The sequence below is a fragment of the Gobio gobio genome (genome assembly GCF_949357685.1).
Source record: "Gobio gobio genome assembly, chromosome: 16".
NCBI classification, from domain to species: domain Eukaryota; kingdom Metazoa; phylum Chordata; class Actinopteri; order Cypriniformes; family Gobionidae; genus Gobio; species Gobio gobio.
The window spans coordinates 39,713,753-39,736,322 of record NC_137109.1 but is presented as its reverse complement, the minus strand read 5'-3'; the positions used below and the strand labels follow the sequence as shown (position 1 = coordinate 39,736,322).

The following is a 22,570-nucleotide window of genomic DNA, read 5'->3' as shown; positions in this document are numbered from 1 at the left end:
ATATGTAAAATTAAAAGTTCTTAAAATTAGGTTCAACTACTGAGACAATGCATTTCAGACGTTTGTACAAATCCCTGAACACAGGGAGGGAGGGAAGGGTCAATAATAAATAAAAAAAAGCAGTATGTGGTGTGGCCAAAGCTGCTTTATGCACTACAGTGAATCTATCATGGTACTTAATGAATGCTTTTGGTAGTATAATGATTAGTTTTTTTTGGATTTTATTTAGTTTCCCCCAGGGGTTTCAACAATATCTCAGAAAAAAGCATAATTAAAAAATACAGTAGTTTGTCTACATTGTAAATCTGTTACAGAGCTATGCCACCTATGATTGCCCAATAGCTCACATTGAGAAATACTGACCTTTTCTCTTTCCACCCTCTTTAGAGACAAACAGAGGTTGATGACTGCTGTGTCCATGTTTCTAGAGATAGTGCAAAAAAATAAGTTCCCAGAGTTCATCACTACATACCTTAACCTGGACCATACTTTCCTCAACTCTCAGAGCCAACATGAGAATGGACCGACAGACGCGGTGCCCAAAGCCAGACTCTAAACAAGTGTAGGATTACACAAGTCAAATTACTTCTACATCACAAGCAAAATAATACAACCATGAATGCATAAATATGCTGTCGTAACATTTGTGAACCACTAACGCTTCATACCTAGATTTTTAGATCACTATGAAGATGGGTCAAAATAAAGTGTGAAAAAAAGGATGTGAACAAATTACTTCCATATACTGATAGCACAGTAGTTCTCAACCAATTGACTTAATTATATAAAAAAAAGGCCAAAACTAAACATTAATATGTATAATTGTAATTCATCCCCTCAACAAACCTGAATATATGAGGAAGCCTAATTTCAAAGTGTGACATCTAGACCTGGAAGTCATGGAGATGAATAAAATTATAAAACTATAGTGAACTTATATTTTATAAGTTCTAGTTATGAAGTTATAAAATATTTTACAGGGTAGCAAATATGATTGCAAAATGTTATTTTTTTATTGGACCAAAATTAAAAATTTCTATTGAAAAATTAATGGGACCTTCGAATATTGTAGAAAATGGAGGACCTTGGCATCAAACAGCTTGAGAACCACTGCTATAGAACATAAATCAGGGCTATAATTCATTTTAATATATATGTGTTTTAAAAAGTAATTTCCAAACAGCCAGTAAAAGAAACACCTAAGTGAGTAAAGACAAATACTCGTAACCACAAATTTAACTTTAGCAGCCCCCGCAAATTCACGTGGTCTGTATTTAAGAAATTAAACGGTTACATCTTTCATTGTACAACCAAATGTGTAAATTAAAAACAAAAAGAGAAGTGCATCACAGTAATGTTATTTTGTTTTATTTGTAACTGTGTGAGTGTCAAATGACGGGACATTTTCTCCAAATTCAGACAGTGGTATGTTTGATGGAGAGGGAAAAAAATTCATAAACTGAAAGGTTGAAACCAGCATAAGGAGAACCCAAAACATGAGTGGAAGAAAAATAAAATAAGCCAAACAAACCCAAAAGAAACAGTCACCGTAAAAGGTCCAACAGAAGCCACTGCTGCCTCTAAGATGTTCACTAAATAACCGGCAGTAGAGGATGAAAGAGAAAAAAAATAAAGAGATGCACGTCTGCCTCTCCTCGGCACTCCAGGTGACCTTTCAATCGACTCTGTTATCAGCTTATAGGCCGTACATCATAGTCTCCTCCCGATTGAAATGGTAGGCTTCGACTGCTGGCTGCCCCTGGTGGCTGATCCTGGAACTGCTTTGTGCCCAGCAACACAATGCCAAATAATTCACTGCCACACTCCCCCGACCCCCACCCCCCTCCCCAGGTGCGTCATCTGCATCTAAAGGTCCGCCCCACAGATTTGGCACACGACCACGCAAGTCAAACCAGGACCAAAAGTATTGCTCCTCCTGATATTATTCGGTTCTTTTTAATATTATTTTAATATAAATTACTCTTTAAAAACATGAGAAGCAAGATGCATGTGTCTGATAAACAGGAATTAGGCCCAATGAGTTCACTGTGACCGTCTTGATCAATCTTTTCTGTAATACCGCTTATTCTGTTCTAGCATAAGAGATGCCATTGGCCATATTAAAAAAACAAGATAGAAAGAAAGGGAAAAAAATGGAGTAAAACGGGTTTTTCCCCTATTGCTTGCTCGCTCCTGTGAGTAGATGCGAAGGCAGAAGGTAACTGTGGTCTTGTTAGTGCAGTGGAGTCTCAACTTCTGTGGGGCGTCTGGTCTCAAAATGCTGACGGCCATAAAACAGCCACCCTGCTCACTTCCTGAAATGCTCACATCTCATTGGGCATGTCCTCGTGGTCACAGGGGGACAGGTCTCCGTTGGTGGTCACCGCAGAGTTGTCCTGGTAACCGGGGGGCATGAAGGCTACGGCGTAGGGATAGACACCATGGCAAGCCACACGGTATGATTCGAGAAATTTCTCTTGCTGTGAGCCCAGACTGCCGTCCCTCAAAGCCTGGAGCACCTCGGTGCATGTCTAATAGTCACACATACAAAAAGGAGAGATGTAGCATCATTCCTTTCTTGTGAAATATCACCAAATGTATACTGTTGTTTATAGTTCTTGTACCTGAGTGGTTCTGCCCGTTAGGGGCTCGTTTAAGGAAGTAGCCAGCTCAGCAGCCATGCTCTCAGAGGAGGGGTCCAGGAAGACCATCATCTTAGCAGCTGTACACAAAACAAGGCTGATTCTAAATGCACAGCTAAAATAATTTAGTTGTATGCTAATACTTAAGAGTTTCACAGCAACAAAGCAATTAGGAGTCATTCATGAGCAAAAATGGCTTTTGACTTAAGTGTAGTTCAAGCTTATGCAAACAAGCAGTAATGTGATTGAACGTGTTAATTTTTTATTATATTTAACCAATTCAAGTGCACATATAAATTATGTTTAATACGGTTCAAAAGTTTGGGGTTGGTAAGATTTGAAAGAAGTCTCTTACGTTCATCAAGACTGCAATTATTTGATCAAAAAGTAAAAACAGTAATATTGTAAAATATTACAATTTAAAATGATTGGTTTTTAAAATGCAGTTTAAAATGTAATTCCTGTGATAGAAAAGCTGAATTCAGTATTCATTACTTCAGTGTCACATGATCCCTTCAGAAATCACTCTGATTTGCTACTCAAGCAAGAAACATTTCTTCTTATCATCAATTGTGGAACCTGTAATACTTTCCCCCCCCCAAGATGCTTTGATGGATTGAAGGTCAAATGAACAGCAATTATTTATAGTAATCTTTTGTGACATTCTAAATGCTTTTACGGTCCCTTTTGATCATTTTAATGCATTCTTGCTAAATACAATTATTAAAGGTCCCATGGCATGGCATTTTTCTATTATTTTATAATGTTTCCTGAGGTGTACTTATATTGTTAGTATGATTTTTACATCATAAAATGTCATAATTTAGAAATAAAAGGCATTTTTTCTATACTGCTGTTTGCCCTGTGGCTGAATGCCCTGTTACAAGGGGCGTGTCTGCTGTGAGACTTCAGTAAAAACGCCCACTGTTGTGATTTGTGGACATCTTTGCATTTGAAATTAGCGGAGGGGGCGTGGTTTAACGAGGTCTACGAGGCACGAGCCTGCTGCCAGAGGATGGACCTGAGTTCACTTCACATCAGTTCTGTCAGTCTCAGTTCAGTGAACTGTTGTAGTTACAGCATATACTTCAGGTTATTAGTCTATTTTTAGTCGGAGGGACTGTCACTCATGTCAGAAAGTTAGTAACTCTAGTAAATTATGGATCAGCACTGACTGGAGACGCGAACCGTTTAGAACGATTCAGTCCGATTTGGTGAACTGATTCGGTTCACTAAAAAGAACCGATTCAATAGAATGATTCGTTCGCGAACCGGTCCGGACATCACAGAGACGGAGCGATTGCTAACAAAGTTATTTATAGTAACTACTGAGTTATGAGAGCGCTGTCAGTCAGCGCGAGTTTGTGTTTGTATCTGAGAGTTCTGAATAAACACGAGTCCCAGTCACACCGAGTCCGTCTTCATCATTATTACCAACTTTGTAACACATGCAAAGTACCATTACAGCTGTCGAGATGAACGAGTTACGAGTAAGTGTTGATAATAGCATTATTTTTAGATATTTTCCTATCATATGAAAAGCGTCAGTGACGCGCATTGAGTACACAGCGCAAACAAAGGCACAACAGCAGTAATCGAATGTAATCCAGTTTATTGTGGGGAAAGCTGGCTAGCATAGCCCAGATACACTCACGCTTCCCCTCCGTCTGCTTAACCTCGCGCCGCGTAAGGTGCCTCCACTGTGGGCCAGATGCAGTAGTGGGGGTCGGGATGTTGAAGGCCGACCGGCCAGTGCAGCCCGAGCGTCGGCGTGTGTGAGGTTTATCTCTAAAGATGTGAGTGCTGATGTTGAGCAGAAACAACTGTATGCACATTTTAGAACAGATAGACGCGACGAGGACGTACAAAAACACTGACTCACAAGATAGTAAACACCGTTCTGTCTGGAGAGAGAGAAGCCGCTGAGTGTCCACGAATAATAAATAATTAGCTACACATCAGAAATCACTGATCACAGATCAGAAGGAACTGAAAAAAGACTTCTGTTTTCATTTGTACATCCAAACACTGAGAAACTGCCAGCGTTCACTCGTTCACAAGCCATGATCTCGCGAGCGTTTGCATGGGCGTGCCAGATTCTCTGGGTGGAGGAAAGGGAGGTAACCGCTCCTGCTTGGACGTCAAACCAGGAGACTTCAGGATTGGCTAGTCTGGCCTGTCATTTTCTCAAAGGCAGAGAAATACAGCCAGAACTCGGTTTTACACCGATCAACATTTCTATCCACTTGGGGACAATATTCAGGCTAGGGGAACTCATATTAATGTTGAAAAACCTCATAAAATGGAAATTTCATGCCATGGGACCTTTAATTTCTTTCAAAAGATGAAAATTAAAACCAGATCCCAAACTTTAGAACGATAGTATATACTTACAATTGTACTTTTTGTAAGGAAATAGAAGTTTCCAAAATAGTAGTTAATAGGGGTGCCACGAGATGTCGTGAGACTAAACTGTGACAAGATTTCTCGTCGAGGTGAAAGCTGTCTCGTGTCATATTGTAATGACGAGTGTGAGGGTGAAGTTAAGATTGATAGAATATGCCAACACTACGTTCACAATACGCCTCCACTCTAGTTTGGCTTTTTATAGAAATAAAAAAAACAATTTAATTCAGGTGGATAACAGTCACTTCAGTTCCATCAGCATCAGGTTCAAGCCGTACATAGTGCACAGCACTGATCATGTGTCGAGAAGACGAGCGCTCGCATTGAGCGTGTGTTAAGAGTGTGTGTTACATGTTAATGGACTCCGTGCGGAGGATTCGTTGCGCAGCAGAAGCGTCAGACTTATATTTGAAAATGCGCATTCAGTACCACCAGTACTATTCCCAGAGTACACACGATCGTGAAATTAAAAGTGAAAGTAAACGCGAGCGCGCATTCAAACGTGATTTCAATACGTTGTTTGAAAGCGGCTCTCTGAGGCAAGCGAATATTTCTCAATATATAAGCTCTCGTTGTAATCTCTTAGCTCTGTATCATGCTTGAAGAAAAATGTGGTCTCTATTTGCACTTTGAATATTGAGTACTTTAATTATGGTATTATGGTTACTGTTTGCACTTAATATCTATGATCAGTTTGTGGGAAGGAGTTCAGTTAGGAGGTCAAAAGAAGCTCTAAGGTCAGAAGAGACAGTCATACAGGACAGAAGCCAGCCTGTTGAGTTTTTGGCAAAACCTTAGTGCTTGAGTATTGTTGTATTTTGCTGCATGATAATTCATACTCAGAAAGTAGAACTGAAATGACATTCATTGCAAGATGATGAGTAAAAACATTTCAAATGCACCTGCAAACAATTTTTCTAGTCATGCATTTCATCATTGAGGATTTCTTAAAAATACTATGTAAAAATCTCATCTCGTTCTCGTGAACCCAATCTCATTTCTCGTCTCGTGAGATAAGCTTCTCGTCACACTCCTAGTAGTTAAGTTCATTAACATCATAAGTGGGTACCTGCAACCCTGTGTGGTATTGAGTTTGCATGTTTGCTCAAGAAGTTCTTGTTGAAAGTTTTGGGATCGCTCTCTCCAAACAGTTTTGTAATCTCCTGCTTCAGAACCGTCTGCACTGCCTCAGGCATGTCCTTACTGTCCGACACTGAAAACAAACACAAATTTTAGTGTACTTATATGCTTTTGTTCTATGCCAGGAAAGTATGTACGCCTTTATGTACCTCCTTTGAAGAATCGCACCAAGCACTGGTGGAGCCAAGGGTGATCGGGGTCCAATGAGTAAGCTCTCTTCACTGACTGCAGCATCAAAAGATACTTCTCTACAAACGCAAACACACATTATGAGTTTTAAATCACAGAATTTAAAATGTTATAAATCATTGTTGAGTTCATCAGTATGGTTACCTTTCCTTAGGTAGATCTCAAATGCCAGCAGGTGCGTATCTATTTTATTCTTTACCAAGTTCTTCAGAGGAGTCAGGAACTTAACCGCTTCTTCTAGCGGACTCTCAACCTACAGACAAAAACATGACAATGTGATGAACAAACCAAGATACTTATCCTCTTAAAGTGACTTTGTCAACGTACACACCTTGGCCAGTTTTTCTGGTATGAGCTCCTCTTTAGGTCCTCCAATCTCCTCCTCATCCTCTTCCTTTTTCTTCTTTTGATTCTTCAGCTGTTTCTCTTTTTCAGCATTCTTCTTTTCCTCTTCTAACTGGGCTTTCTTTTGGGCACGTCTCTGTTTGTTGCGCAATTTCTTCAACTCCTTGTCTGTCAGGTTGGCTATGGAACAAACACAATTATTCAAAACCAAACTCATCTCCCTTTTTTGTTAACTTTCAACAAAAACAAGGATGGGCCTCTGAGGTTTGAGTTTGTTTAATGTGCATGAAGGTACCATTGTCAGCTTGCGACTCCTTGTTGTCATCAGAGAGTGGGTTATCGTGCAGGCTGAGGTAGATCTCGATGGCCGTACGTGCTGCCTTGAAGTAGAAAGGGTGCATACGCAACACATCCTCTAGCTTGAGCAAATCCACATAGGAGCGCAGAGTCATCTTCCGCATACAGTATGTGTGGAAGTCAAACTGGTCGTCCGTTATCTCCACAAAATGCTGTGAACAGCAAAAGATGAAAGAGTCAGGATATTTCGGACCATTCACCTTGAACTCTAAACTAGCTTTGTGCTAAACCTACAGATTTAGCAATTCAACATTCAACAGCGATTCAACATTCAACAGATTAAACTTGAAATAAACATCTTCCAGTGTCTAATGCTTTAATGACTTACCCTTTCAATTTCATGGCACTTCTTCAGTGCATCTCCATATTTGTTCAAGGACTTGTAGGACAGAGCACATTCCGTCTGGAACCACATGCACTGCATCTCATTCAGATTCTCTACTGCAGAGGTTCCTTCCTGCAGGAAACAAAGATTGGATACACTCAGAATTAGCAAAGTCCCTTTAATACAAGTCATTTCACTTCATTTGTGGCCATCTTTGAAACGCCTCTCAGACATGCAAGTGCAGCACCTATCGTTTTGAAAGGGGAAACATCAAAATCTCCCAAACTGTTCGCCAAGCTTACGATTAAATTTCATATTTGAAATCAATGAAATCTGATAACAATTGTGTCATAAATCTTGTTTCTAAACACTCGAATTAACAAAAACTGCATTTTTCAGGCTGGACCAAGCAAATACACATGTACAGTCCTAAGTGTGCGTCTCAGAACACTGACTGTTTCTATAGAGACAGAGCGACACGCGTCATAATCTGAAGGCCACGCCCACCGGGGGGGAAAACAATCAAACCGTCTCCATTGACTTTGCATTGCGGGAGGCTGCCTCCTTGTCATTTCGGACTTATTACAAAAAACTGAACAATGTATAAAAGCTGATATGTGACAAAGTGAACTGCAAACAAGCTAAATAAAACCCAGAGGCAAAAACCCAGACGTTTTTATAAGCTGTTGACCCAAAAAAACGAGCGTTTAAGGACAAAAAAGTGGATTCAGGCCATTGAGACAGAGCGCTACAGGTCATATTACACTGATAACTACGGCGACTAGAGGGGAATGTAATCAACGACAGGAAATATCATATATAAAACGGACATTTGGATATTTGACTTAACAGTGACAAAATGTTTACTGCACACATACTGAGACATACTGAGTGTCAGGATCCCAAAATTTACCCATTCATCCTGCTGAAGCGTCACTTCGTATTGCCTGTATCCACTTTTATCTTCTTAAACGCTCGTTTTTTGGGTCGACAGCTTATAAAAACTTATTTCTGTGTTTTTTAGCTTGTTTGCTGTACACCTTGTCACATATCAGCTTTTATACATTGTTCTGTTTTTTGTTATAAGTCTGAAATGACAATGAGGCAGCCTCCCGCAATGCAAAGTCAATGGAGAGCGTTGGATTGTTTTCCCCCCGGTGTGGGCGTGGCCTAAATACGCTCTGTCTCTATAGGAACTGGAGCTTCTAATGGCAGCTGCAGTGACGCAATGACTACCAATCAGCAATTACCTCTTTTCTTAAGAAGGCAGGACTTATTACTCCATATTGCTTGATGTAGTTTCTCCCATTCATAGTAACACAAGTGTAACACGTCTTTCTACATATACAGTCTTTGATATTAACTAAAGTCACAAGCTTGCAATCAAATGTTTGGGTTCATACAGATTTTATGCTTTTGAAGAAAGTTTTACATATTTACATTTCCTTAAAAAAAAAAAATAAAGTTATGAAACTTCACTTTGCCCTCAGTCAAAACGATTTGGCAGGCAACAAAAGATAATTCGACTAAATATCGTCCCCTAGATCTATACAAGACAAATTATGTCATGTTTAACCACTACAGAGACATCTGAGCCAGCGGCAAACGCCAGAAGGACTAGCCGAGGAAAGGCTGCTCTCGTCAGGGTTGACGAGCGCCCGGTGATCGCCTGGATCTCGCAACTCCAAAAACGCAAGATAATTTTTTTTTTAAATAGGCGTTCTCTTTACAAATAAACCACACATTTGAGCTTTAAACAACTACATTCTCACCTGAAAAAGTCTTAAAACTACATTTTGTGACACAATAGTAGTATTTCTAAATTATGCGGGGTTTCTCATCACGTCACTTTACCATGTGACAGCAGCAAGCAGGCTCCTGATTGGTTAACGCGGTGCGAATTGACACCAAAGTTAAAAAAATTCAACTCGGGCGTCAGACGCAAATTCACTTAAAATGCGTGAATGCACAAAAAGCACCACTCGCGCAAGACGCTCAATTCACCTCATTCGCACAAACTGGACACGCGAATGAGGCGGAATCACGTCCATCGCGCCGTACGAAACGCGTCTATCGCGCTGCAGGACCTTCAGATGCGCATCAACTTGCCTTTCCGTTGACTTAACATTGAAATCACTCGCTCCCGACGCTCTATTCGCGTTTGGTGTGAACGCAGCATTATGCTCAACAAGGCTGCAATTAATCAATCAAATATACAGCAAAAATCACCAACACTGATATATTACAATTTAAAATAATATTGTATATTTTAATATTATTACAATTTAATATAATAAAATATATATATTCTAATGCATTTTAAAATGTAAATTATTCCTGTCGGAGCAAAGTTAAATTTTCTTAGAAATCGTTTTTTCAGGATTCTTTGATTGAGAAGAACAGCATTATTTGAAAATCTAAATCTTTTGTAACATTCAAAATGTCTTTACAGTCACTTTTTATCAATTTAATGCATCCTTTCTGAATAAAAGTATTCATTTCTTAATCTACCAGACCCCACATTTTTGAACGATAGCGTATATGCAATAATTTCTAACCCGTGTGAACTTGGAACACATCTCTTCAGCCTCCTTGATAAGTCCAGCCTTGAGCAAATACTTGGCACACTTGGAGTTGATGAAGCGGTCAGCAGTGTCCAGAGCCTGGGCCTCGTCCATCCATCGAGCAGCTTCACGGATGTTACCTGCATGCTTTCAAGAGAACGAGCGAGACGGAAAATTAGTCACTCTCTCAAGTTCTTTTCAATGGTTCGGGTTTGACAATTTTGAGACTTCCAAACATAAAGGTGTGTCATTTAGTTAACTCTTGATGCAAAGTACCTCCGTTCGTTTCATCAAATTGAGTGTTTTACCTTGTATATCTTCGCCTTAATGAGGAAGAGCTCTATGAGGGTGGGGGTGCTTTCAATGGCTGTGTTGATGTATTCAAGCGCAAGCGTCTGTTTGCTGATATGGTTGAAATGCTGGGCAAGGAAAAACTGAACCCACAGTAGAGTGGTGGGTGGCTCCATTTTACCATCATCTACAAATTCAGCAACACATGTCCACAGTGAGAAATCTGGCACCATCCACACCATCACTTCAATTGCTATCCGTCATTAAAATCGGTACTCACCATTTTGGTTGAACATTTTACAGGTTCTTAAACTTTTTTCATAGCCCACAGTTAACTCCTCAATTATCACCACCTGCAAAAGACAGGAAGATGTTACACAAAGGTCTATTTTCTTATTTGTTGAAGTGCAGAAATGTCTACACATCTCCATGTCATATGGTTATCTCACCTTGTCTTTGTGCTGGTAGAGTGATTTGAGTGTGGTAAAGACAGGCGGGCATCCTTTGCTAAAGTTCATCCTTAGGTAGCGATCCAAACACTCTCTAAACTTCTCACCTGCGAGAACCAAATGTGGTCATATACACAGCCACACTATGAGAGCATAACAGCCCTATTGATTTGACAAGACTGACCTGTGAGGAAGCTGAGAGGAAGTCTTCTTGGCACCAGGCCTTTAGGATACTTGACCCAGGCATCTTCATAGATTTTCTGCTTGTCCTCAGCACTCTCTGAAAGCAGCATGACATAATAAGGGCTAATAGAAATGAAAATTAGCCCAGATTTGCTGAATTCAGGATGTGCGTTTACTTGGTTTGAGTGCTTTCTCCAGCCCTTGATAGTAGCTCCAGTTCTCAGGGTTTCTTTCCAGCAGTCGGCGATAAACCTCTGCAGCTTCCCCAGCCCGGTCTAACTTCAGAAGCAGCTCTCCTACACTCACACCAAAACACTTTGGTTAAAGAAACTGTGACAGCGCATGATAAACAAGTTCCCAGATGACACACAAAGGGATGCACCCTTATTAAAGTTCTAACTAACACTGGTAATTATAACAAAATGGTGTTGTTTGTATAAATAAACTAAAAATACACTACCATTCAAAAGTTCGGGGGGGGGGTTTTTTAAGAATTTTTTTTATTCAGCAAGCAAATATTTATAATGTCACACCATTTCTATCTAAATGAAATGCTGTTTTTTGAACGTTTGATTCATCAAAGATTCTGTTTTCAACATCGATAACAATAAGAAATGTTTCTTGAGCATCAAATCAGTATATTAGAATGATTTCTGAAGAATCATGTGACACTGGAGACTGCAGTAATGATGCTGAAAATACAGCTTTGCATCACAGGGATAAAGAATATTTTAAAATAATTTGAAATATTATTTGATATAGTTATTTTATATTGTTATATTATTTCACAATATCACTGTTTTAACTGCATTTTGATCAAATAAATGTGGCCTTGGTGAGCAGAAGAGATTTATTTTCAAAAACAAAATCTTGACTACCCCTTTTGAACAGTAGTTAATACAATAGTTATTAAATTAGTGTTTGCTTTAAATATTAACTAAGTGAGCATTAGATGACAGCTAAATTAATGTACAAGTAAAAAAAAAGAAGAAAGCATCCAATCATCTGAAACAAAAGAGAAAACCTCTAATATCAGCCAATAACTAACACATTGAACTGAACATCCGCTGACACATTTATAAAACACACCTCGTGTCTCCTCTACAGCAAGTTTGTCACAGATCTGTTTTTCATAGTTGGTCAGGTGATCAAGGGCTTCTTTGATAAGCCCGGCCTCTCTCAACAGCTGATTCTGATACAGCAAAAGCTCACTGTACTCGTAATCCACTTTATCTGGAGACGTCTGAAATACAATCGTGCACAAATCTCAGGTGTTAATACACTTTGTGGTATTCCCTACTAAGCTTCTTGCAAAAATAACCTTAGTGCAGATGACAAAAAAAATAAATAAATACCTGTTGCGTTTTGCGGAACTCTTCCACTATCTTAGCCGCCATCTCATAATCTTCCAAAAGGTGGTATGCAATGGCATATCCGATCCAGGAGGCTCTTTGAGCTGGACGCAACTGCAGTAACTGGTACCTGGTCTCCTGTGAGAGAAAAAGGAGAGAGGTGAGAATTATTATAATGTGCATACTCCTAATATAATATAAATATTACGAATGATAATATCACCATGATTTGAGTGAAAGGATGAAGGAAAATATAAATCAACAGTATTTTAACTGGCTTTTTCCACGGAACATCGTAATTTCCTGACACATACTTGTACATGCACTTCCATTCCAAATAACTTACCCTGTAACCTTCGAGGTCTCTCATTTGGATCTGCAGCAGTGAGAGATCTCTGAGGATCTGCAGATTGTCTTTGTCCCATTTAAGAGCATTCCTGTAGCATTTGATGGCTTCGTCATATTTCTTATCCGAGCGCTGAAGCAAACCGTACACGTGCCAACCTGAAGAAGAGTTAAGGACAGGAAACAGGGCAGCACCTAGGGTTGAATTGGGGGTGGGGGTCAATTTCTGATAAATACATTTTTTTCAGATCAAAATTAAATAAAACAAAAAAGCTACAGGTTTGCTGTGCTTGTTTGTAGGGCTGCACAATTCAACCCAAAATATTTGTATCATTATGACTAACAATAATTATAATTATTGTTATTACTATTATTTTAATTTCTATTGCTAAATATCAATGTTTAACAACAAGAAATATTACTATTATAATATTTACATGTAAGAAAATGTAGTTATTTAATTAAAAAACAGCCTTTGCAATTTGATAATCGGACTAGGCCATAATATTACGATACTTGTTTTATTTCAATTAATTGTACAGCTCGGCACCTATTCTTTAAAGTAATCATGAAATCGAAATGGGCAATTCTCATCTCTTTACAGAATATTGCAGTATTTATTATAAATGATTCATCTGTGCAAATCATTTTTTCTCAATGCATGTGCCCTCATAATCTTTAATCAAAATAACTTCCCCTCCCTCTTGCAGCTGCATCTCTTTGTTCTGATGATGCAGGACAACCGGTCACTCACATAATAATGTCTCTTCTGCTCACCAAGGCCACATATATTTGATCAAAATCAATTCCCAATGGACAAAATCAAGTTGCATCCAACATTTTTTCTTGTTCGAGAAGCCGCTTCACAATTAGCAGGGCTCCAGACTAACATTTGAGAGCAGTGGCACCAGCGCCACTAAGTTCTACAGATGGTGGCGCCAGCACCTGATTTGGTGGCGTTGGAGGAACATTTATCATAAGCAGGGCTTAAAAACGGAAAAAAATATCAATCGGTTCACTCCGAGCAGAATCGATATTATAGCGTTTTCGTTTTTGCGTTCCTCAATAAACATTACTGTTCCGAAAACAGTTTGATTTGAAAAAATACCGGTTAATAACGTTATTTTAATTAAGCCTATACTTTAAACAAATATGTATAAATAGACTTATTTTCACTCAATAATAATATAACACATGGTAATTAAACTTGAATATTTATTTAATAACATTTTTAAAACCAGAAATACATGCATTAATTACAAGGCATAAACAGCAGACCTGTTTTAATGGAGCGTTAGACAATCTAAAGTGGCCTCTAATGCCTAATTATTTTCAGAAGAGTGATAACATTCTTTGTCCATAACTTTTTTTTCAACACGACTTGTTTTAAAAATTGCATGAATAAAGAATAAATAAACTGGATAACCATTGCTCTTTTAATGCACCGTCAACTGGTATTTTCAAAGCAAACTCTGCGCAACACGTCCTTGCATCACATAAGCAAATTCAGTCAGCTAATAAAGCTTGATCATTTAATGCAATATAACATACCATTTAATACGAAGCATCAACCGTCTATATAGAAAACATTGACCTGTCCTGTATTGGCAATCTGAAAGACTATAGGAAAAATGTTTGATAGATGCTAGTAACCTACTTGGACAGGCTTAAACAAAATCCATAAACTAAATCAGCCTAAATCAGACTATTTGAGCTTAAAGTCCGTACTGCTTATTTAAACGTTCGAAAAGAATGTCCTCCAATACCTGCGCTTTCATTGTAGACCTCAGCGGGGAAAGAAATGTGCTTGAGGCATGAAAATGCGTGCTCTACACTGACTTGCGTTACCGGTAGATTCATAGATGATGGTGCATTTCACTCACGCTTGATCCGTCAACGTCACATGCTGTTCATGATTGGTCACTGCCAAAGTAAAATATTAAAGAGAACGATAAAATAACGTTATTAACCGGTTAATGGTCATTTCAAATTAACGTTTCTGTTCAGAACGATTCAAATTGATTTTGATTTCGTTTCCGTTTTTGTTCCTCTTAAAATTTTGTTCGTTTCCGGTTTTCGTTCCTTGAACCGGTTCAGAGCCCTGATCATAAGGTTAATTTAATCATAAAATTACTAATGGTTTGCATTGTTTTGTTAATAAATGCAGTTACTAATAATAGTACAAGTTTGTTTATTGGAAATTTAACAGTGAAGCACTGAGCTTGAATTGTTATGCAGAAAAAAATGAACTTTTATTAACAAAAGTAATGTGCAAAAAACTCATTTTTATAAGGAAATTTGTAAAATTCCACTCTTATTAAATGTACTATTGTTCTTTTATAGTATCATACTGACCTAAAAGGAACACTCTTTACTTGTTTTCTGTGTAATCCAGTCACAATTTAAAGAAAAGTTTTAGTTTTTCATGAGACTGTGAGACTTCCTACTTTTTTTCCATATATTAAAGGTGAACTATGTAAGATTTTTGCAGTAAAATATCCAAAAACCACTAGGTCAGTGTTATATATTTTGTTCAGTTGAGTACTTAGAATATCCCAAATGTTTCCAACTATTTGTAAATCGTGAGAAATTGCTATTTTAACCAAGGAACCGGGACGTGAGCTACGCGTGAGAGGGAGTCCCCTGTCGATTGCGTGATCCATGAACGTAATTTCTGCCCGAGTCCTATCCTGACTCTTTTCCACCGGCTGTGAAGTAAAGACCACATGTCCCAAGATTCTGCACTCAAAGGTGGCGTCATCAAACTACGCCTTTGTTTTGAAGAGGCGACCTCTAGTGGACGGAAAAGTTACATATTGTAGCTTTAAGGAGTGGAAATGTCTAATTAGTCAAATAAGTGCTTCTATGCCACCACCTACTGGTTATAGTGTTTTTTTTTTTTTTTTGCCATAAAGTGGCCAGCACCTTTAAACTTTTAGTTTTACAAATCATCACACTAAAAATAATATTACAATTGGATAATATTTAGAGATAAGAAGTGCTGGAAAAAGTGTGAAACACTTGAAAAGTGTACTGAGATGAATAATGTAAAAAAAAAAAAAAAAAAGAAAAGAAAAAACATTTACCTATTTCTTCTACAATACCATGGGATGTTACTACATTAAATCCGCGGTGAATGTTTATGATTTGTGGACTGAAAGCCCTGAATGTTTCAAAATGTTTCTCCTGGTCTCCACGTCAGCCCTGTTTGCTCTGATATCTGTGGTTTATAACAGAATTCTGCACCAAACGCTTCCCACTAGGTCTCGCAGTAGAGATGATCTCCCAGCGCTGTTTAGTAACGGTGTCGCGTGATCGAGATCGGCCCATGTATGAGCTCGCGTTTAGATGTCCATTATTGCTCCGAGCTGATAAACGGTCCGCGCAGCACAGCTCAAACGAGTAGCACGGTTCAGTTCCGCTTTCATTTCGTTTGCCGTCCGATGTTTCTCATATGTAACAGAAATGGCAGCTCTTATTAGTTGGGCACCACAGTGGTCGCACCAGTGCGACCTCCAACCAAATTCAGTCGCACCAGCAGGAAAAAAGGTCGCAAAATACGACCATTTATTCGCAGTCTGGAGCCCTGATTAGTGATGGGTATCGTTAAGGTTAACGGTATTACTACGCTTACTGAAAGAAATAACGGTATTACTTACAAAACTCAAAAAAGCTGCCTTGAAGTTGGAAACAGCATCTATTGCAAGTATTATTGTGCTTTAATAGCTCTTTGTATTATCAAACATGTCCCACAATTTAGCAACAGTAGAGATTGCATTTTACAACAATCACCAATTGTGCTGATTCTGACATTCAGTTTGGGTTTAAGGGAGAAATGACGGCGCGCTGTCAAGGGAAGAAAGTTGCACTAGATGGCATGTGGCTAGTTTTTAATAGTTTTACTCAAATATCTTTTTTATAATTCTTGGAGGGCATAATTAAAATAAAATAAAATTAGATTAATATCACAGGCCTAAAATGTAACCAGACATTTTAATGTTTAGTTAGGGACTTCCATGTTGTGGGTGCTGTAGCTCCGTGTTTGGATTGTGAATAGCAAAAATGCATCACAGACAAATGATTTAATATTATTGCATACAATAACGTCTTTAGAAATAATAAATAGTAACCTATGTGTATTTTCCTAAATTTCTTTAGTACTGACAGCAGAACTGGTAACATCAGAGCTTATCGATTAAATTCATAGCCCTGGAGCCTGTTTAATACCGGTGTTTCGGTACCCATCCCTAGTCACAATAAGGAAGAAAAGCAACTTCCGTTGAATGGTGACTTTAACTTGCATTGTGGGATAATTGGTGTCATACAGTTGCCAGGCCTGAAATTAGAAGTCACAAGGTCCCTCAAACTGGGCTTCATTCAATAGTAGTTATGTACAACAAGTTCATACATGCACAAAAATGACTAATAATTCTTTTGACAATGCTTTCCATGAATCTACTGACAATGGGAAAATTGTTAAGGATACAGACATGACTCTTCAGATCGTTTCGTAAACCTCGTCGCACTAGATCATACGCCTCCTCCTTCCGGCCCAAACAGTTCAGAGTCAGTCCCTTCATTGCGAGTGTCTCTGAGAGATGGGGGGGGGGGGGGGGGGTGATCATGTGCTCAACCAATTAAATTAGCAAAACGATGAGAAAATTAAGTAATTAATGTCCAAGTATGGTCTTACCTCCATGTTCGGCAAACTTCTGGTTGGAGAGGATCTGTTTGCAAAACTTGAGGCCATTTCTGTATTGCTTGTGTTCGTAGCATCTCTGTAAGACATAAAATGAGAAAAACACACACTAAAAACACTTTCACTGTGTATTAGGCTAAATGAAAATACGGTAAAGGTGTGTGGTTAGAGATGTACAGCTTATGAACACCCGAAACATCAAACCAAAACCTCATCGAAAGTAGGTGTGAGAAACATAACCAATGCAAGTACAATATCAGCACAGCGAGTGTAAGATATGTGAATCACCTTGGCACTCTGTAGAAGACAGCACAAGAGAACACAAAAGGTTAAAAGAATTCATGAACTCCTGCAAAGACATGCGCTGGATAATCAAGATATCAATGTCAGAAAAACAAATCTGAGAAGGACACACCTATAATGTTTCCCATAAAAGATCTGCTCCTTACTAAAGTCCTTAACAATGCAGGCTTCCTACACATTTCTATTTCAAAATTCCATACTTTTCCAGGCTCAAATTTCCAGAACCCCCAAACAATTTTTCAGACCATATTTAACAAACATAAATGGTTCATACAACATTATTTTTGGTAAATAGAACAGTAAATATTTTTATTTTCTGTTTTTCATTGGTTCTCTCAATGATAACTTTCGCTTACTTGAAGAGAAAAAGAAACCTAAAACGCTTTATAATTATAGTTTCATTTAGATGATTAATTGCTCTTTTTTCTGTTGCTAGTTTGAGTGGTGCATGCATTCAAAACTTATGGTTAAGAATTCATTCAGTCGTGTTCGACAATCAAACTAAACTTTTACCATGAAAACACTTGTGGGGATGGGAATCAACAAATTTCAAGATTCGATTTGATTTTGGTTCAGTTCTATTCGATATCAATTCATTTAAGTATGTATGTATCAGGTACAGTACATGGCAAATATCCTCCGGGGGGAAAAAATGTCTCAACTAATGCTGTAATCTATATAGGAAACCCCTACTGGTACATTACTGTAATATTAAAGGTAAAAAAAAACCAACTGACTTGTATAGGCAAGGCTACTTGCATTTAAATTAAACATAAGGTTGTTTTTATAATAATAATGATAATAATGTTAATACTTTTAATGGCATAATTATGCTTCTACTCATTTTTTTTTTAAATATAAATGTTTAAATAGTGGCTGTCATAAAACTGTTTATTCAAACATACATTAAACACAAAAAATCTTAAGTAAACATACAATGAATATGCAATATAATGCATTTACTGTATTTAGCAAAATGCTCCTCTCTAGAGTTAGTTTCAAGCTGATTAACACACATATGATCAATGAATGGCTTTTCTGAGGTAAATGTAACATTACGTGACATTGTTTACGTACAAGCTGTTTTATTGATGTCTATGATATATTTATTTGAAGAAATTCTTAAGTTTATACTTTAAAAAACAGAATAGAGGCAATAGTATGGAAAAACCCAAAACATTTTCCATACTTATCCAGACCTGGAAATTACTCAAATTAAATTCAATACTTTTCCAAATAGTGTAGGAACAATGACAGCGCTACAAAAACGCCTGTGGCAGGCTCAGAATAATGGTGAGATGTTGATTACAAACAAATTCCAATCTACTCTGGTCATCACAACAGTTTTGTACCATACCAGTAATGTGAAGGAATGCCCTTCTAACACAAGCGTGTTTAATGGACAGATCTCATCATTAGGCACTGCTATTTGATTGTTCTCATGACTAAAAGTAATGTGCGAGTTGAAAAAATGAAATCACAATAAACATTTCTAGCAATTCAAGCTCCCTCCCTCTGCCAGAAGAGAAACAGATGTTAGAAAACACAAATAAACCAACGTCAGAGGTACTAAAATATCCAAAAAAAATCAGGATATTCTAATAATCAGTAAAAAGAACTACTTGAGACTGTTTCACGACTGGTCATTAATACACATACCAAGAGTGATGATTGGGCAAGCAGCTGTTGAGTCATGATGACCTACAAACAGCTTCCGAAAGCCCAAATAATTTCACTAGAACAAAAGTGCATCATTTGGATTGGATGTATGAAACAATTTCCAATTGCTCTCTATCAGAGTAGTCATTTGACTGGCTATGTCTCAAACCCTAAATAGACTATTGTCTAACTAGACAGCTCAATAGGTTTTGAGAGACAGCCAGCCTGTCAAGCTAGTCTCCCAGAATACATTCTCTTTTAGTTTCTGTATGAACCATATTAAAGACCTGTGAAACCACAATTAAGGTTTATAGCTTTTAGCCAAAGAGTGTCAGCTTTGAGGCTATCTATATGCTAGTGTACTATTACAACTATTCACAAATAATAAATGTCAAATTTATAAAAGCTAATTATAACTAATTAAATTAAACTTAAAAGGTAGGGTAGGCAATTTCGGAGTGGCTAGCAATAGCAAGCTAGCTTTGAAAGCATGAGATCCCACCCTCCCTTCAGAACGCATTCTTCAAAACACATGAACGCAACGCACACAGCAGATTCTGCAATGTGTCATAAAATGAGAGACAGGGTTAAATTAAATGGTCTCAAAGCACATACCATTATAATAATGAACTTAAACAACTTATAGAGCTCCTACTTGTACCACCTGACTACTGGTTGCGGTCTCGTAATTACGGTTACGACATGGCATGAACACAGCATAAGCTCATTGTTTTGGTTCAGGAGGAACTGTAAAAGGCAGCTGCTGTTTGTTTACGGTGCCCGGTGACAGCAGCTGCATCCCAATTTGCATACTATCCATCCTAAATAGTATTAAAAATTAGAATGCGTAGTCCCAAATCCCAAAATCGTAGTATGTTGAAATGAGTCTTCCAAAGATACCCAGATGGTCTACTTTCTCCAGTTAGATTCTTTAGTGCAGATCCGTGCAGACGCTAACGGCTAATATTGCCCACAACCCATTAGACGAGGATTCGATTAGAACTACAAACACGGATAAAAATAATTAAAAACTACAAACATGGCGGATGTGACGGTTAAGTAGAGAGGTTTAGATCAAGGGGTTTGAGTAATAAATAATCATCATCTAAACCTGACGAAAATATATTATATTCCATCTGCAACCACATTGTGAACTTTTGTAAAAATATGTTTGGTCATTAACTTTTAAATGCATCATTATGCAAAATGCAAACACACGAGGAGTTCTTCATGAAAGACCCACGACTGCCAGATCAACAGGCTACTACCATTCTCTCCGAAACAATAGGAAATTAAATTAAATTGAATGTGGAGGATTTTAAAGCAGCACTAGGTAGTTTTTGCCCTCGGGGTCCCCCTACAGTTGGGAAACAGTATTGTCCTCTACTACTGTCGTAAACTGTCATTCTACATCAGGGGATGCATCGCACGTGCATTTATTGACATGACAACTATGATAGCACTGAACACTGCAGGAGGAGTTCACATGTCTATGGAGTTCACATGCAGGTGTTCTGCTTGAGTCGCGTGTGAAATGTCTTCATCCCAGGTACAGTGGCATATGTTTCAGCATGTCATATGAATATAATTTCATGGGTTTTATTTTTTTCAAACGCCAAATGATCGCGATGCTCACGTTTACAAGCCAGCGTCATTATAGTAGCCTAGTCTATTGGTTCCCGTTTTTACAGAATCTATATGATACTTCAATTCAATGTCTAAGTGGTAGGTAAAAATAACCATATATCGTCAATATTATAATATCAAGCTACCCTAGATGAATCTGCAAATTTGAAAAATCGATTTGCATTATAGCTTGAGGCAAGACAAATAAACCAATATCACAGACATGTTAGGTATCCTAAAATATGATTTTGTACGTCTTATCATATGTATTTACTTGCAAGAATGTAGCCCCTCCTCCTTCAGCTCATGCCAACGAGCAAACGCTGGCCCGATGTTGATCCTCGTCCTGCCTTTAATCCCATCACTTTCTCGTTTCCTCTTTTTGCTTTCCTCCGACAAAACCTTTGCTTTCTTATTTTTCTGTGCCGCTTCGGCCATGACTATAACATTCGGCAAACAAATTATAGTTTGGCTCGCACGTCCGAATTTAAGGAAGTGGTGGAAGTGACGTATATGCCGTAAAGCAGTCGAATTTTGTAGTTCTTTTTTTCTCGGGTTACTACCCGAAACCCGAAGTTTAAAAGTACGATTAAAAACGATACAGACCCCGTCAGGCTATGGCAGACGTGTCATTCAACCTATTGTAAGTCGATGTATCATCACAAGAGGTTTGAAAATATATTATAACGGTTGAAAAGTTAACTAGTGCTGCTTTAACTGTGACAAGTTGATTGACGGGGCAGTTTAAACAGTGACAGGATGCACGTAACTAAGCGAAAGAGCTGTCCATTAAAGACGCAATTTTGATGAAGTAGTATGTCCCAAAGCTTGCCTACTCCAAAAAGTATGTACTTTTTCTTCATAAAAACAGTACATACTTTTAGGGCATAATATAAGTAGGCAAAGTGGGTAGCATGTGTCTACAACACACAGATGACGTGTGATGTCTGCGTGCGCAGAGATATGGAAATACATACATTGACAGGCAGGTAGGACACGGTTTCGGTGGGACATCTGTACCGAATGCAATGATTGCAGGAACATTTTTTGGTCCGGAGGCTTCCACAGACGATATATGTACATGTTTTAATATTTAGACCACTTCTATTATTGATTGCTATTAGGATGTGAGGAGAGTTTCAACCAGTATAACACAAAATGTTTACAAAACAAATTTCCTACCATACCTTTAACGGGTTTAATCAGTATATTGCAGGCACTTAATATCACAAAATATTCATTGACTCAGCTTGCATTACACCAAATTGTGTTTAACCAACATCTATCAATAATGATAATGTCCAACTTCCTAATATCACCACCACCACACATGATTCATGAAATAAAGTTTTTTTGGTTGATGTTCATGCATGATTTGTCCAGTTTTGCATCTGGCAGCAGTTTTTGAGGCGTGGCGTTCAGGTACTAATAAAAGTGTCAATGCACAATAATAAAAGTGGATTTAAAGGCATGTTTTTACCCCAATAAAGCTTTCGTAACCAATATGTACACACTAACGAAACTACTGCAATATTGCCTTCGTATGTTTCATGCACTGCAATTATTTTGCGGTTGGTATTGCTTTAAATGGATTAACTTTCCTACTGTTAACTTGTACGGTGACTAATCGATTCAACACCGTAACGTACATGATTGAAAGCACGGAACTCTTAAAACAACACACGTTGTTATCGG

At 38.1% G+C, this 22,570-nt stretch overlaps 2 protein-coding genes across 3 annotated transcripts in view; one reads left to right on the top strand and one right to left on the bottom strand.

The window, feature by feature from the left end:
• The window catches only part of ugl (ureidoglycolate lyase), a 7,000-nt gene extending 5,648 nt beyond the window's left edge, over window positions 1-1,352 (top strand). Inside the window, exon 15 of the mRNA XM_079838195.1 lies at window positions 388-1,352. Coding sequence (XP_079694321.1) covers window positions 388-556 — 169 coding nt within the window. The 3' untranslated portion in view covers window positions 557-1,352. The remainder of the gene's footprint in view (window positions 1-387) is intronic.
• Window positions 1,353-22,570, bottom strand: part of naa15a (N-alpha-acetyltransferase 15, NatA auxiliary subunit a) — a 21,813-nt gene continuing 595 nt past the window's right edge. Inside the window, exons 2-20 of one of the 2 annotated variants that reach the window (XM_079838193.1) lie at window positions 17,282-17,366; window positions 17,075-17,179; window positions 12,590-12,747; window positions 12,247-12,381; window positions 11,981-12,134; window positions 11,068-11,187; window positions 10,893-10,988; window positions 10,709-10,815; window positions 10,540-10,612; window positions 10,277-10,446; window positions 9,963-10,115; window positions 7,408-7,536; window positions 7,018-7,231; window positions 6,709-6,902; window positions 6,522-6,630; window positions 6,338-6,436; window positions 6,118-6,261; window positions 2,625-2,722; window positions 1,353-2,531 (exon numbers count right to left, since the gene is read on the bottom strand). In XM_079838193.1, the coding sequence (XP_079694319.1) occupies window positions 2,325-2,531; window positions 2,625-2,722; window positions 6,118-6,261; window positions 6,338-6,436; window positions 6,522-6,630; window positions 6,709-6,902; window positions 7,018-7,231; window positions 7,408-7,536; window positions 9,963-10,115; window positions 10,277-10,446; window positions 10,540-10,612; window positions 10,709-10,815; window positions 10,893-10,988; window positions 11,068-11,187; window positions 11,981-12,134; window positions 12,247-12,381; window positions 12,590-12,747; window positions 17,075-17,179; window positions 17,282-17,366 (2,550 nt within the window). In that variant the 3' untranslated portion in view covers window positions 1,353-2,324. Of the gene's footprint in view, window positions 2,532-2,624; window positions 2,723-6,117; window positions 6,262-6,337; window positions 6,437-6,521; window positions 6,631-6,708; window positions 6,903-7,017; window positions 7,232-7,407; window positions 7,537-9,962; window positions 10,116-10,276; window positions 10,447-10,539; window positions 10,613-10,708; window positions 10,816-10,892; window positions 10,989-11,067; window positions 11,188-11,980; window positions 12,135-12,246; window positions 12,382-12,589; window positions 12,784-17,074; window positions 17,180-17,281; window positions 17,367-22,570 lie in introns of both variants that reach the window. The other variant, XM_079838194.1, reaches the window with a different exon arrangement.